Source organism: Tauraco erythrolophus, chromosome 1 (assembly GCF_009769465.1).
Source record: "Tauraco erythrolophus isolate bTauEry1 chromosome 1, bTauEry1.pri, whole genome shotgun sequence".
Taxonomy (NCBI): domain Eukaryota; kingdom Metazoa; phylum Chordata; class Aves; order Musophagiformes; family Musophagidae; genus Tauraco; species Tauraco erythrolophus.
The window spans coordinates 58,182,818-58,199,758 of NC_141465.1; the positions used below are offsets into that span (position 1 = coordinate 58,182,818).

Below are 16,941 nucleotides of genomic sequence, written 5' to 3' on the forward strand. Positions count from 1 at the left end.
AGAATAAATCCAATAAAATGCTTGCCCTGCATCTCTCATTCTGCTTCTAAACCAACAGCTGTGTTTAAATAAATATGTTTAGTCTCGGTAAACCTGTATTTGTTTTTTTCATTCAAGACGTTCAGAAAGTGCTGCAAAATACCAGCCATAGTTTGGAGAGAAAATGTCTTTTCTCAGGAATGTTCAACAACAGCAGAAAGCAGACTGGAGAAGCTTACACACGTATGTTTTTGGGGGATATTCCCTTGCAGAAATAGGAAAAAGTCAGATCGTTTCTTCCTCCCCCAACCAGCCAGTCTTAACCACCCCAGGGATTTCTGGGCTTGGGCGCAGGTGCAGCTCCTGATGAGCAGAGAAGGAGCAGTGCCATTGCTTTCAGGCTCGCTGCAGGGATGCTGCTGATGTTATTCTCCTGCTCTCTTCCCCTGGATTTTTGAGGAGGAGGTTGCATCCGTGTTTAACTGATGGCTTCCTTCTCCTTCCCCATCCTCGCCAGGCCCCTGGCAAAGGGCTTGTTGATGTCACAGTGGCTCAGCTGGCGGTGTGGAAGAAGTGGAGAAGTGTCAGTGTGCTTTTTGGTGTAGTGGAATCAGCTGTGGCGTGTGGCGGCTGCCAGCACGGTGCACAGACACCGTGGGCCTCAAGTGGTACTTGTGTGTGACTGATGGCACAGGAAGCGTTTTCCTGTGCAGATATTGAGGTACAGATTGCCAAGTCTTACCTTATCGCCACAGTCATCTCTGGAGAGTCACCCCCTTCTGACTCCTGTAGCCTTTTGAAGAAAATGCAGCAGAATTATTTTCCAGCTGATGTGGATAATAACATTTATTAGTGCTTCCTTGTCTGCTTTTCCTGTAATTATAATGCACTGTTATTCCAGGAACCATGATTGTGAATTAGCAGTTCAGGAGATGGCTTTGATTTCAGAAAGAAAAGGACAGGAAAGGTGTCAGACACGTATTGTTGATCTGCATGTAGGTTCAAACTCCTTTTCTTTTTATTTCAGTCAGAAAACAGCTTTACATTTCAGAAGAGCAAATTAATGCCATAATATGCATCACAGATTTTTTTATTACGGTGGTGTTTTTTTCTAAGCAAATTCTGGAACAGTTAGATCGAGCTAACAAAACTTTTTTTTTCAAAATAAACAATAAAACCTTTGCTCTTTCAGTCTCAGGTTTCAATTGACGTAGTTGTTAACAGTGAAGTTTAGTACCTCTTAGGCAAGAGGATGTTGGTCTAACCCTAACTATAATTTTAAGAGGCAGGAAAAACGCTATAGCAGGTGACCATTTTGGATGACAGTAATGTATCAGCTCTGTGGTGGTGGTTACACTTTCTCTACCCAGAATTGTGTAATTCCAGAAACAAGATTTACTCAGGTCTTCTAGCTCAGTTTCACAGCAGTATGTGATATCTTAAAACCCTTTTTAATTTTTGACATTCTGATGGGCTTTGTGTAGGTCACACTTCCTGCAAATCTCATCTTTAAATTTGCAAATGTAATTAGTAAGGTAGGTTTCTTGATACGTTCGCAGAAACGCTGATTTCACATAGTTAAGTGTGGTCAAACTTGTGCTTTCTCATTTTATCTTTATCTTACTGCCTTTATCAGGTACTCATTAATGAGTGAAGGATCAAAAGGTGGGACGGTGGCCAAGAAGCAATGGAGAATAAAAGTTTAGAAGGTTCCCCATCAGACCTAAAGTTAGTGGCTCACCCGAGAGCAAAGAGTAAAGTGTGGAAGTACTTTGGGTTTGATACCAATGCGGAAGGATGCATATTACAGTGGAAGAAGATCTACTGCCGTATTTGCATGGCCCAGATCGCCTATTCAGGAAACACGTCCAACCTTTCTTACCACCTTGAGAAAAACCACCCCGACGAATTCTGCGAATTTGTGAAAAGTAACACCGAGCAAATGAGGGAGGCCTTTGCCACTGCGTTTTCAAAAATCAAGCCGGAGTCGTCACAGCAGGTTGTTCAAGATAGCCTCATCTTGAAGACCTACCAGAACTACGAAAACAAAAAACATCAGGAGCTGACATCTGCAGTCATCAGCTTAATTTGCGAGGGCATGTATCCAGCCTCTATCGTTGATGAACCCACCTTCAAGGCCCTCTTGAGAACAGCAGATCCCAGGTATGAACTTCCGAGCCGGAAGTACTTCTGTACAAAAGCTATTCCTGAAAAGTACAGTGCCATTAGAGAAATTGTGTTGAAAGAGCTCACCGAGGTTCTGTGGTGTGGCATATCCACGGACATGTGGAGGAGCGAAAACCAGAACAGGTCGTACGTCACCGTGGCAGTTCACTTCCTCAGCAGCAGTCCTGCCAACTGCCTGGCCGTGAACTCGCGGTGTTTAAAAACGTTCGAAGTACCGGAGGATAATACCGCAGAGACTATTACGCGAGTCCTTTACGAAACGTTCATCGAGTGGGGGATCAATACAAAAGTCTTTGGTGCTACGACAGATTACAGTAAAGACATTGTGAAAGCTTGCTCTCTCCTAGATATTCCCGTACAGATGCCTTGTTTGGGGCACACTTTTAACGCAGGAATACAACAAGCTTTTCAGCTCCCCAAACTCTCCAGCCTTCTCGCCAGGTGCCGAAAACTGGTGGAGTATTTTCAGCAGTCTACGGTGGCGATGTACATGCTGAGCGAGAAGCAGAAGCAGCAGAACATTCTCCACTGTATGCTGGTGAGCGACCGTGTTTCCTGGTGGGGAAGCACGCTCGCTATGCTGCAGCGCCTGAAGGAGCAGCAGTTTGTCATCGCGGCTGTTCTTGTGGAGGACAGCAACAACCACCACCTCATGCTGGAAGCCAGCGAGTGGAATACAATCGAAGGGCTGGTGGAGCTGCTGCAGCCTTTCAAGCAGGTTGCAGAGATGATGTCTGCTTCAAAGTACCCAACGATAAGTATGGTGAAGCCGCTTCTCCACATGCTTCTGAATACTACCCTCAACATCAAAGAGAACGATTTGAAAGAAATCAGCATGGCAAAGGAGGTGATTGCTAAAGAGCTGTCAACCACCTACCAGCACACGCCTGAGATAGACATGTTTCTCAACGTTGCAACTTTCTTGGATCCCCGCTACAAAAAACTGCCTTTTCTTTCAGCCTTTGAGCGGCAGCAGGTTGAAAACAGAGTGGTGGAAGAAGCAAAAAGCCTGCTGGAGAAAGTAAAAGAAAATACTTTTAGGACTGAAGAGAAATTCTTCACTGTTTCAGAAGAGCCCCCTGTGAAAAAAATCATCATCTCCTCTACTCCTCCTCCTACCAGTGTCATCAACAACATGCTGGCGGAGATCTTTTGCCAGACGGGAGGCGTGGAAGACCAGGAAGAATGGCACGCTCAGATCGTTGAGGAGTTGAGCAACTTCAAGTCACAAAAGGTCCTCGGTTTGAACGAAGACCCGCTGAAGTGGTGGTCTGACAGACTAGCGCTGTTTCCAGTTTTACCAAAGGTTCTTCAAAAATACTGGTGTATTTTGGCTACAAGGGTCTTCCCTGAACGCCTTTTCGGTTCCTCTGCTAATGTTGTAAGTGCAAAGAGAAACCGGTTAGCTCCAGCTCACGTGGATGAGCAGATCTTTTTGTACGAAAACAGTCGGAATGGGTCTGAGGCAGAACCAGAGGACGAAGACGAAGGAGAGTGGGGTTTGGAACAGGAACAGATTTTTAATTTAAATGACTCGGTAAATGTAAACAACAATTTCTTTAATATCCGAGACAGTGGGTTTGTTTAACAGGACTGCTGCGGTACGTTTAATAGCAAAGAAAAAAGGTATTTGTCTTAAGTTACCAAAAATACTTCTGTTTTATGCCATGAATGCTGTAAATATTGAACGGTTGTAACAAACTTGATTTAGCTTCCATTGTCTTACGTTTTTCCCACTGTCTTAAAACATGAATGACTTGTGATTAAACAGCACTGAAATGAACGAGGAAATTCTACAAAGACCGTGATTTCTGACTGTGGCCCGGATTTCAGAACGCACTTATCCATGTGCTTCCTTTCCACTTGCTTCAGTGGGAGACAAACACATGCTTATGTGCTTTCTATCCAAAAAAATATTTTTCTGAATTAGGATCCTGAGCAAGATTTTTAAGATATATGCCTCCCATTTGTAAATCCTGTGTGACTCAGGATGTTAGCTTTAAATTTTGGATTTTAAAACGTTATTTTTAGAATCCATAGATCTGAGCAGTGAATATTTTTAGAGTATATCGATGCTATGGAATGAAAAATGATCTTGAGCCTGATTTTCTTTTTCACTACCTCATGTCTTAGGCCTGGTCTATGCTAGAAAAGTTCAGCTGGTATAATTCTGTCAGTTAGGGGACTGATGTATTATTATTTTAACTGATACTGTGCTGGCGTAGGCTGTAGTGTGGATGCACTTATACTGGAGTAAGTTATTTTCCTTTCCAGTGTGGTGTAAATGGTAGAAACACTTCTAAACTGATATTGCCATGTCCACATTAGTCCGGTTTTACTGTTTAACTGCAGCAGCTAAATGGCAAAACCTTTTTTTCTTTTTTTTTTTTTTTTTTTGGTGTACGTCTAGGCAAGCCCTTGTTGTAATCTCTTGTGCTTTTGCAGCGGTAATACGTGTGCAGGGTCGGGGTGGTGTCGCGTGACCTTCGCTTCGTGCCGATGCTACGGCTGATGCCGGGTGGTGCGAAGCAGGGAAGGTGTCAGCCCCTCGGCAGCGACGGAGGGAGAAAGGGAGGGAAGGAGAGGGCAGGGAGACGTGTGTGGGCCGCGGGTCGAACAGTCTGTCTATGTTGTAAAATCCTGAACCTCTTAATTTAAATGGGGACGTTGCCCAGGGTAGCTAGAAAATTTTGTTGGTGAGAAAAGCAAAATAAAAAGCTTTAATGTTATGTAAATATATTTAAAAGAAGGGGACCCCTCCATTTCCCCACAGGTGTTTAGTGAGTCTTTAAGATTGTTTCTTGTTACGTTAGCACTTAAAAACTATTTTTTTTTTCTCCTGTCTTTTTCTGGTTCCGTTTGTAGAGTGGACTTTAGTCTGGTCCAGTCTAATGTTTGAGTGCTGTTTCCGATTAGTTGTCACGTATTGTAATGGCTCCCTTTGTGTTTCTACACCTAAGTGTTTTAAGCCCTTTTGAGAACTTGGCAAACAAGAAACAAAAAAAGAAAACCAACCCAAAACCCCCCATCTCTTATGAAATACTGCAGGTCATAAACAAGATTAGAGTTCACGCTTGGCACGGAGTGGGATGGCAGCCAGCATTTTTCCCTGAGGTGCAGAGGAGGACTCTTGGCATTTCCCAGTTTCAGCCACGGTTTGCTTGGGGTTTTATTTTTGTTACTGGTGTCTTACCCAGCCATCCCGGCTTTAGTCCATGACTGTGTCAAGCACAGCCTTTCTGGAGAGAGGTCTGTTGAAGACTGGCTGTTAGTGTTGTGGAGGAAGAAAGTTGGGTTTTTTCATCACAGTGTTACCCATGGACATATTTGGTTGTAGAAGGGGCCCAGCCAGGAGGAACATAAAATCTGAGAATTGCGATGGAATTGAATCTATTGCCAGACTGCTTGTTTATGTTTTAGTTTAATAGTTTTTGCCAGTTTGGGACCTCTATATTCTTTATAGGTGGCGGGAAGGGGTGGGAAGAAAGACAGAAGTTAGACCAAATAAGCAATGGAGTAAATAGTGAACTGGTTAGCACGTTTAAGCCTGGGAAATTTGAATTTAACAGGTGGTGTGGCCCATGTTTGGCTGTCAGTAAGCCTGGGTTTTCACTTTCCAGCCCCCTGAAAATTAATTTGCACTTGCGCAAAGTACATGTACAGTGCATCTCATTGAATGTTGCTACTCTCCGTCTGCTGAAGAGGTGTTTGTGATTGCCCAAAGTGCAAAACACAGGCTCGGCCTAAACTCCTGTGGGTGTATAGGCTGTCTGTAAGCGTAGCAAAATCAAATTATGGAAGGGAGCGAGATACAGCAGGTCCCTTTTGATGTTACCTGAGCTCCTGTAACACCCCTCTCAGGAAGACCTCTTGGTTTTTAAGTCCTCTGAGTGCCAGCTGGTGTCGGTTGCATCTGCTTGGCACCACCTTCACCTGCTACCACCACCGCTTGTCCTCGAGGAGCTGCGCAAATGCTAGTGCAAGGCACATGGATCCTCTCTTACACGAACGCAATTCAAAGCCGTGCCCTCGCAGCCAAGGCAGAGCCCAGAGCACCGCTCCCCGGATCCATGTTCAGCCTACCCCTCTTGACAGCATCCATTTCCTGTTTCCATCTTCATCCTTGTAGGGCTAAATGTACGCAGTGACACTTACAAGCAGTTTTACAGAGATTGGTGCAATGCACTACTCTCTTCCTTCCAGCTTCTTTTTATTTTTTGGTATCCAAAATAAAACTGTAGTCGGTTCAATTGATATGTCTCAGCGTTCTTTTAAAAAAAGGAGAAGAAAAAGAAAATAAAAAAAACCCACAAAGCCATTGTTAGTCCTACCCATTGTCTGTGAGATTTTTATTTAATGTCCTAAGCCTGGAATATTGTTAAATAAACCAGAAAAATAAGTTAGTTACTAGATTATTTGTCTGATGTGTGTTCATATCTGCAGCACTTTATGACTTTGAACTCTTCCGCAAGAAGGGGAGGTTATATTCTAAGGTTTTGACGCTATGCATTTATTTTCCTTTTGATCCTGTAAGTTATTTTTAAAAAAAATGCTGTACAAATCTTTTGGATTAAAAAAAATATGAAGATGAATAATGTCAGAATTTTAGATGGTTTCTCTTGCTTAAATACGTGTGCTGTTTTTCATTTGACGACATGATTTTCTGTTGTTTAGTTGGGTGGAGAACCAAAGTTGCAGAGCTGTTTTAAATATTGCTACAACGTGAGTTAAACCGTGGTGTTACTGCCAAGGGTGGGCCCAGAACACGTTTCCAAATTACGCTATTAAGTCAGATTTGTGTCCATGTTTCTTGACAGCTAATGCGAATCCGCAGCCTAATGTTTCCTTTTCTCTTCAGTACAGCTCAGACATCTTGTTGGAGGGGCAATAGACGAGCTTCAGCTTTTGAACGCTTTCATGCTGGAAAAGTGAATTTTTAAACAGAGTCTCAAAAGTACATACTTTATGTCAAAAGAAGAAGAATTGCCTTTTGCTACCAGCTAAGTATTTCCAATTCAGGATTAAAATTCAGTGGGCTTGGCAAGGTTTCTTAGGGTTAACAACGTAACTAAAGGGAGTTTTGTGTGATTGACCAGCCTTTGCACGCATCTCTTCTGTCTCTGCCGTCAGGAATTACTGTGAAGATGAAAGAAAAACCCAGAACCAAACTGAAGTTGAAAAGGTGAATTTTTCCAGCAAACTATGTCTGAGATGCCTCGGTTTAAATGAAAGCAATAAAGTTCTGGATTATTTGTGGAAAGGGTGTATTATTTTAAGTTTCTGTCACAGCAGCTTGTTAGATTAATTTGGAGGGTTTTCTTTCGTTACTGTCATGATGGTGCAGTTAGCTTTGCAGGAGCATTTGTACGCAGGCAGGAACATTAAAAGCAAAAGAAACACTGATTGGTAATTTGTAATGTTTTATAGAACTACTGAAAACTTAAAAGTGACGCATAGTTTATGATTTCGCTTTTCGTGTGATAGCTTAAAAAGAAGGGGCTACCTGAGGACATCATTTCTGAAGGAGGGGAAGCGTGTGGATTTGAACACAGAAGTAGTGTATTTTACATATTCCATGACAACTGAATAAAAGAAACTTTATGCTGGAAAAATTGCATTTTAGTCTCTGCACACCATATTCCTTTCAGAGACCTCCATTTTTGAGTGTTCTAGATGATGTCTTTCTGAAGGTCTGGTGATCCCGGTTCTGGTGGTGCAGTGATATCTAGTCTAGGCTGTCGTTTTGGCTAAGCTGAGAAGAGTCTCTTGCTTTAGCTCCTGGTCTGTTACATTTTGTGGCTTTTTTTTTGTTTGTTTTTCCCAGGCCAAGACTATATGGTCTGTCTCACCATATTTCCTCCAAATTACTAGTCTTCTGCTAAATTCAAGATGTGTTTTATTTTTAGGGGATGTAGGGAAATTGCAAAAATTGGTTTGTTTTTTTAATAACGTTATTTGATACTGTAGAGACAACTTAAAAGAAGTGTAATTTTATGTCTGCCTTAAAAGTACATATCTAATGACTTGATATGATTTAAGCTGGAATTTCAGAACATCCCTACGGTTGTGTTATAATGCTGTCATTTTTACATACAAAAGCATTTCCTTCAGGTTGAACAATAGAAATCAATTAAATAGATTTTTACTGCTTCTACAGTCATTTTCAGTGCCCCTGCAGTTGGGTTAAAATGCCACAAGGGAATTGAATTTACTATTAAAAAAAAAACAACAAACAAAACACGTGTCTTTCAGCTTATCTCGTGTTATAAATACTTCTACAGTGGTAAAAATTTGATTTATATCTTTTTAAAAATGAAAAGGCTGTTGCAGAAACCTGTTTCAAATTGGAGTTCCTTAGATTCTGAAATGTTAATATTGTGATTTTTGAGCATTTATATTGACATTTCCACACAGGGTGGTATTGATTTCCCTTGCTGCCAGAAGAAAAGGTCAGTGTTCACAAAAGCGATGCTGCCATCTGCAATGCTTTGAAGTGGTGATCCGATGTATCTTTTTTGGGAGACGTTGAAAAGCCTATTACCTGCTATAGGCATCTGCTTGTTCCCACGTGCTGCAATTAGTACTTATTTCCGGTGCCTTGAATTTGCAGAATCCTACTCCTCTGTCCTATCTCCTCCACCTGCTGGGTGGGAGCAGCAAGGGAGGCGAAGCCCTGCTCACTGGCGTGTTTTTCTTCTCTTACAGAGGAGTTAACTTGTTTAAAATGAGTTTAAACTAGGTCCTTATTCCAGTCCACTAGAGCTACAGCACCCGTGCTGTGCTGCGAACAGGCAGAACCAGCGATTCCTCCCCCTGTGACAACAGGCACTTGAACACGTCGCTCAGGTGGACCAAAATTGCCTACATCAGAGGGAAGATGCTGGGGAATCGGGCTCCACACAGCTGGGAAAATATGTTTGGAATCAAAGGCATAATAAGTGATGGTAGTCCGTACTGCACTTTGGGTAGAAACAGGATGTATGCTGCTCTGGTGGTTTGGGGTTTTTAAGGTAAATGTCTTAGAATGATACTAGTTTGTGCTCTAGGCTGAAGCTGTGCCTAGGAAATTTTGGGATTGTTCAAATACTTCTGTTTTTAATGCTGACATAGAAAAAGAATGTTTTGTGGCATGCAAATGAAGATTTTGGATAGAGGCTAAAGCTACGGTTCCCATTTGGTAGATATTTTGGGGGTAACATTTATAGTGGTTTTATTGTTACAGATACTGTGGACAGAGGTACACATACGTTCAGCTGTCAGAAGCAGTAGGGCAGTCCTGTTTTTAAGGATACTGGAGACGGCGGGATACTTTTGTTTGAAATAAGTAAGAAATGTTGCCTTTATTTTAGTGCTTTTAGGTAGATGACTAAAATGCCTCTGTAACCATTTGTGATGATATAGTAGTTTATCTAGATATAGCTGTAGAGACAGCCTTTGGTTTACTTAGTACACCAAAGGTATGACTGTATTTGTCCGTAGCTTCATGTGCGTGATGTTATGTTCAACAGTGATTTCCTAAGCAAAGCAGAATAAGGTTATTTTTAAAAAGGCAATTTCTTTCACTACATACGCTTTTCTGAATATGTCATTGTCCCCCAATACATACAGTCGGGAATGAGAAATTCATCTTTTATTTCTCCGACAGATGCTGCTTTGCTTTTAAATTCTAGACATTGTATGTCTCTCTGTATCACCCTGTCTTTATAGACGCTGTGATTGAAAGGGCTTCATTCTCTTTTTTTTCTTTTTTAACGTGCTTTTTTTTCATGAGCCATCAGTGAGGTTTACATTGATAGCAATTTAGAGTCAGAACAAGGAAAATGTCAAGTCAGCATCAGGAAGGCTTGTGCCAGAAACATCCCGTCCCATGTCATGAATGCTGTGCTCCAAGGGAAACCTTCATCTTCTCAAACGTGGTTTTCCGATGTGTGTGTGTGAGAAAAATAAAGTGATTTTGCAAACAATGCACAGTTCTGTTTTCTGAGTGATAGTCCAGTTTGCTGTGAGTTTGTGTGCTGGAATGCACTCAGGGGTTTGGCCCCAAATTCGGGATTCTTGAGCACACAGCAGAACTTATGTGAACAGAAGGAATTTAATAACAATTATATGAGCAAAACTCTATTCCTTCATCGATGAGAACAAATAGGAAGTGGGTCCGTCTAGGAAAAATACAGAAATTGTGACAGGAATCTTCAATTCCTGTCTGAAGTCCTGACAGCATTTAGAAATACTAAATGATTAACCTTCCTGTAATCTGACATTTCAGACCCGTGTAAAACAAATGTTTTACATGCTTCTTGGTGTTTCCGTACTGCCAATGGAGAGCTCCGTTAGCTTCGAAACCCTGTGTTCCCAAATGGGCAGGAAGTTTTCAGTAATAAGGTAGCAGAGAAAAGGGAAGAAGCAGCTCTTGCTGTATCCTGTCCTCTAGTACGTGGGAGCCCAGGCTGAAATGGCTGTTTCTGAAGGATATTTTGACGCAACCCCTCTGATGTACCACAGACACACATTCACATGCAATCTGAGAACTTGCCACTGGTCATAAATCGGGCAGGTCCCCAGAGAGCGAGTGCTGTGGTGAGAAAGAGCCAGTCTTGTGGATGAGTGGAGCCTTCTGCATGTGGTATGTATCTTTTCTTGTCTCTAACTTTAAGCCCTGTTTTATTTCCTGTGCACGTAGCGTGTACATTAGTGCTGGTCTCTGCTATGTTGTTTGCTGCGTGGCTCCTGTATTGAAAGCGTAGGAATAGGAGAACCTTATCTGGGTGCTTTCAAGACATGGTGCGAGTAGCCAGGTCACCTGTGCTGTGTGTGGTTTGCTGACTGGTGTGCGTGAGCAGTAGGTTGAGGACGATACTGGGTTTACTGCATAGCATTGTGAATGTGAGACTGGCGCTGCTAGGAGATTTCTGCGTGCCTGGTCAGAGAAACGAGGTGAGAAAAGAGCAACCTGGTGCATGTTGTATCTGAAAGTATGATGCAATCCCCAGGTGAACTTAAAGCGCTAGTGTAAACTGGTTCTTTTGTAGTCTTGCAAACAGACTAACCACCTAGTTCACACGCTGCCCGCTCCACCCCACCTCCCCTTCATTACTTTGGCTGCTGTTCGCGAAGATTTCACCATTCTTTTTGGAGAGATAAGTTCACAGATAATACAAGAAGCTATTTGTCAGTTGTTGAGAGCATTGCATGTGCTTTTTGTGCTGTTTTTGGCAATTCATATTAGTAGCTGATGGACGATAAAATTCTTTTTTTCTCCAGAGATGGGATCCAGGGGTGTCTAAAGTAGGTTGTCGTAGCCAGAGACTGGTAAACTCTTCCTGTGGTGGAGGGGTTTGGCTCGGTCTGCAATGTTGGTCTGTCGGCTGCGCTTCTGGCCTGTCTCTAAGCTCTTTAGGAAAGTTGCTGTGCTCTGCAGAGGGAAAACAGGTGCCTTTGGCGTGTTTTCCCTGTGTTTTTGTGTTGCTGGGGCTGCTTTCTGGTCTGCACGTGCCTGAAGGGAGGGGATGGACCAGGGCTTTTCCCCTGATCCTGCTCCTTCCCTGGTCTGCTTGACCGCTCTGGGAAGAGGATTGTGCAGATGATGACACTGCTGGATGATAAGTTTGCAAACACCAAGACTACAAAATTACTAGATCATTTGATATTTATTTTTAGGCTAAGATTAAAATGATTGTAAGATCTGGCCTAAAAAGGAGCCTTCAGACCCTCTGTGCTAACTCCTTGAGTTAGGTGTCCAAATGTAGATTTAGGGATTTAGTCCTTAAAAGCGATCCATTTTGCATGCTCTGCCTTCAGAACCACTAGAAATGCTGGCATTGTAAGTGTATCGCTTTAAGTATATTTTAAATAATGGTATTTTGAGGTAGACTGCTTTTTTAGATACAAACCACAAGTTTTCATTTTCCATGTATCCGTTTTGTCTTTGGGTGTTCTTCAAATGTTCATATTGATAGGATTATTCTGTCTAAAGTGAATTACTCAAACACTTGAGGTTGTCGGTGTCGGTAGATGTCAGAAGTAAAAGTAGTGTTTTCCCCCATGACTTGTAAGCTGGAAGTCTTAATTATTCTGTTGTTGAGGGAGGCAATTGCAACTGTGTTTTACCAAAACACGGGAGAACATGAAATGTAAGTAATTAAATTTTTTTGAGGTAAAATTCTGAGAGGAAAAATCTTAAGAACCCCCTTTTCTGTCCTGTTAACCTACATAGTAGCAATATGGAACAGGACCCATGGTATACAAGTGAAAGAACAACCTTCTTTTATCTAGTCATTACTCTGCTTGCTAGGATGTTTCATTTAGATAAGTTAGTCTTAACAAGCATAAAATCAGCAGTTTTAGCAGATGTGAATGAGCATTTCTATTGCTTGGTCCTTCCTTGATAAACAGGAACTTTTGCTCCTTGTTAACGAAAAACAAAGGAAAGAAGGCAACCGGGGGTCTAATATTATAGGTGGAAGGTTGAGTGTTTGCTTGGTGCTTGTGCAGCTGAAGCATCGATGGATTTTGGAGCTGGGCGATGGATTGTGTTTGTGCCAATAGGACATTTGGGTCTAAAGAAGGGCAGATGGTACCTCGCAAAGAATCCACGGCCTTTGCTTTCAGGTCAGCACTGTGCCAATAAATGTGACGCTTCACCCCGGGCATTAGTTGGTTGTACAGTTAAGAACTTTGGCAGTCACTCGGTGTCTCTGCTTTTTTGGGGCTGTTTGAAGTAGAATCTGCTTGTTGAGGTGATAGAGCAAACTGTTAGCATTACAGTTGCTGCAACTTGAGAAAATGGGCTGTAATTGTTCCTTTACATCATAAAAAGAGTTATTTAACAAAATTCCAATCAGTCACGCTTCAGTCGAAGGCACCGGGGGTTGTAGAAACGCAGGTGAGGAATGTAAAGCTTTTACTGCCACGGCAGTTAGGTGAGCAGAGGTCTTTGGTCATGGAGGACCTCGTGACGCCGCCCCATGGTGCTGCCTGTCTGGGATGGGCTGCATGACCACAAACCTTACTTGGCTCAGATGGGAGCCCTGAAGCAGCCTCGTAAAGTTTTGCAAGGCCAGAAGGCAGGAAGAAGTAGCCACAGACCCTGTGAGGTTATTTTTAGAGATTTTTTGTGGTAGAGTCGTGTGTAATATGTCAGTTTGCTTAGACCGTGCAGGTACTGTCCCACCACAAACGCCTCACCTGGGGCTCCCTTGCTCATTGCTGGATTGATGTTGAAGTTATGTGGGCAGTGACGTGTAACTCTTGATTCAGCTCAGTTTTGGTAAAGCTTTTGGTGCATTGAACAAATAGAGTCTTAGGAAATATTTTGATATCTGTGTCGCTATGATTATGTGGTTTTGCCTTGCCTTGCAGACAGGGCAACATTCAAGATCTGGGCAGTTGTGGAGTAGAAATGTCATAATTATATATACACACACGCAGCCCTCTCTTGGTGTTTTCAGAAACTGTAGCCTGCCAGTTTCAAGTTTCCCATCCTTGCAGTTTCTAAATTGCAAATGTCAGTACAGACACAGTGATTTTGGGTTTGTGGCTTTATCATAGTGTATAAATTATTGCATTACTGCTGCAGATATGGTGGAATATAGCAAGGTTTAAAGGGGGTTATCACCAGCAAGGAAAACAAAATATTTGACAGCTTCTATTCCTAAAGCAAATAACAAAAAAAGCAGTGATGTTTTGCTTCATGTCAGGATTGCTTTTAAGAAAAAAGAAAGTGCTGTAGTTTTGTAATAAAATTATGACATTTGCTTTCCTTCCACTATATTTTTGTTCAGCTTGATGCTTCACGGAAAATTCATTGGTCAAGAAAACTACATCCCCACCCTACCCAAAACACACTCAGAATTGTGTAAGAGCACTTGGCTTTAATATGCTTCTGCTTTTTGTAGTGCGACTGTTTTCTGCCAGAGTACGCTTCCTGAGACACGGACATTTTGCCATCTGAGGGAATATCTAACCACGGTTGCTAACATTGCTCAATGTTTTAAACTAGCCTGGAGGAAAAAAAAAAAAAAGAAGAAAATTGAACCTGAAAATTGCACTGAGCTTGTTTCTGAAGGAGGACCTTGAGGGAACAGTTAACAGTTAAAACCTTTTTTTTTTTTTTTTTTCCTTGTTAACATATTGGTAACATGATGATACAACTAAACATCCTCCAACTCTGTGAGGAAACATTGATCTCCTAATCTCCTATAAACTCTGCACTGACTAACCCACTGTGACATTATCTTCACCGACACGAGAAAACGAAGTCACGCCAGATGAAAGTAAAGCCCAGTCGCCTCCCAAGCTCTCGTCTCACTCTGGCGTTTCGCACACGCACAAACCAGGGATTGAAGTTAATGGGCCTTATGAGCGTTCAATGAATTTGGGATTAAGTTTTTAATGTGCTAAGTGGCGGGCAGGGTTCGATTGCCACCTCTGGCTGTCCGGAGGTGCCCGGGTGTGCCGGAGTGGGAAGCGGGTGATGCTCTGTGGTAGCAATTTGCACCGAAACAACTGATACTACGGCCCGTGTGCCAAGTGCTTTACAAAGGCAACCCAGAAGATGCTCTCTGACCTAAGCAGGTTATTTTTAAAACAGAAACAGATAACTTTTGTAGAACAGTATTTTAACAAACGTGTCAACCTGTCCTGGCTAAGGAAATTACAGATGAGTTGACATCAGACTTTGTTCTTTAAAAAGAGTTCCCTGGTACCATTGCCAATGACTTGTAAAGGATACAACAGTCTACGTACTATGCAGAACAAAAGTGACTTTCTAAATAAAATATTATTGGCACTACACTTTCTGCAAACCAGGATTGACACAGAGCTTGTAATTTTTTTCCTGAGTGTATCTCAGTGAACAGAGTGCCTGCAGAGCAGTAAGTGCTGGCTTTTTGGCAATTGGGTATTACCTGGAAAACTGGAAATGAAACATTTGTGCTATGAAATGCTTCTTACACCGGATATACGAGGGCTTCTTGGACATATTTTTCCAAAATAACATCTTGTTAATGAATAAAGTCATCCAGTGTGAATACAGATACCATCTAATCTGCTTGTTGGAGTGCTTTCGTGCTAATTAATGCCACCACCTATATGCCAGTCTTACTTGTGCATTCAGAACTGGAGTTGCCGCATTGCACGGCGTATGATTTTAACATTAAATAGTCTCCTGAAAATTAGTAGGAAAAAGGTCAAGAAATACAAAATCCATGTTCTCTCAGTGATGCTGTACTTCCTAATTATATGGTGCAGATATTTAAAGAGCAACTAACTCGAGTCAGAAGCAAGTTTCAAGAGCTGCAGACGCTGCCATCGGTAGTGCCGGCAGGCTCTAGCAGAGTTCTTTGCACTTGTTGGTAGGCATGTAACGTTATTCCTCCTGTATTTTCTCATGGGTTCGTTTTTGCAGTTGATCTTTTAAAGTCTCTATGTGTAATCATCCAGCACTGCAGGGAGGAAAGGGATATTTGAAGGTAGGGGGAAGAGAGCGTAAAACAGCATAACAGGTGGGCAACGTTGTTGCCTGAATTTCAGCTTGAGCATGGCCATTAGGATTATACTACAGTGGCATATGGTCTTACTTGTTTATGCACTTATTTAATGACTTTTGTTGGGATTTTTGCTATTAAGTAGCATATCTTCTATCCATCTCTTCCCCTTCCATTTTTAAAGTGATTAAAAAATATTTTTTCCCTTAATATTTACTCATTAAAACCAGTCATGGAATATTCTAGTGAGGCACAGATGAAAACCATGATTTTTTTTTCCCAGTCTTCCAATCCAATTTTCAAAGTATTCTTTTATTTCCTTAAAAGAAAAGGGTATACATACTCACATATGTATACAGAAAATGATTGTAATTCAGCGATGAGGTCCAGTTTATTCAGTTCAGATTCTTCCAAGCTGCTACTCTTCTATAAAGAACAAAGTCATTGTGACCATTGCGGTCCAGCTGAGAGCCAGTACGTGGTTTTGCTGAGGGCTGCAGCGACGGGGACCGAGGCCGGGAGCTGTGGGAGCCACCATGGTGGCTCAGTGGGCAGTGTCTCTGCGGGCATCATCTGTTGCTTGCAAATGCATCGGGGTCTGTTGTCAAAATGGGTTTGCAGCATGCTCCTCTGGCTTGGCCGGTGGTGGTTTGGAGGGGGAGATGCCGAGACCTCTGCTTCCTGATGGTCCCTGGAAACCTGGGGACCATCAGGAAACCAAAAAGGTCTGGGGAAATGCAAGGCTGGCAAAATGCCCGTGCTCCCTGGAGAAACGTCACCACTGTCACAGGAGTGTAGGTGATGGGATCCTGGTGAGTTGTTCTCAGTGCCCCTCTTCATATTGACATCACTCCTGTCTGCCTCTGCTATGACTGTACCTACTGCTTTTTTACCTGAATACTTGTCTTTCACGGGTTAAACTGGCACAGGGCTGGCTTTGCCAGCATGGGACAGATGCTGGTGTATTGCTGTTCTAGGCAAAGCGCTCCCTTATAGAAGTACCACATACCTTGGCAGAGCAATGCTTGCAGAAGAACAGCTTCTTCAGTAAGATGATGTCTTTCTGTGTCTCCAGGCCAAACAGGGAATGCCAGTAACCATGTCTGGAGTAGAGTGTGGGCTTTTGCCGGTGCAGCAGTGCAGGACACAAGCTGCACCAGGGCGCAGACGTGTTAGCCACGTGCTGTAGCGTACCTCGGGAGGGAGGTGGTACTGTGGCCAAAATGAAGATGGTCTAACCCTCAGTGCTGCTGGGTTTTCTCTATGGAAAGTCTCAAAGCTTCACATGCAA

The 16,941-nt window shown here is 42.5% G+C and overlaps 2 protein-coding genes across 2 annotated transcripts in view; both read left to right on the forward strand.

Annotated features, from left to right (window-relative positions):
- Positions 1–16,941, forward strand: part of DHRSX (dehydrogenase/reductase X-linked) — a 180,962-nt gene that overhangs the window by 5,897 nt on the left and 158,124 nt on the right. The window lies entirely within an intron of this gene.
- ZBED1 (zinc finger BED-type containing 1) lies at positions 1,645–3,754 on the forward strand. Its single transcript, XM_009979834.2, has one exon. The coding sequence runs from the start codon at positions 1,667–1,669 to the stop codon at positions 3,752–3,754; it is 2,088 nt and encodes a 695-aa protein (XP_009978136.1). The 5' UTR covers positions 1,645–1,666.

Excerpts from the sequence above, each read along its gene's own strand:
- ZBED1 (XM_009979834.2), top strand. The coding sequence starts at position 1,667 with ATGGAGAATAAAAGTTTAGAAGGTTCCCCATCAGACCTAAAGTTAGTG.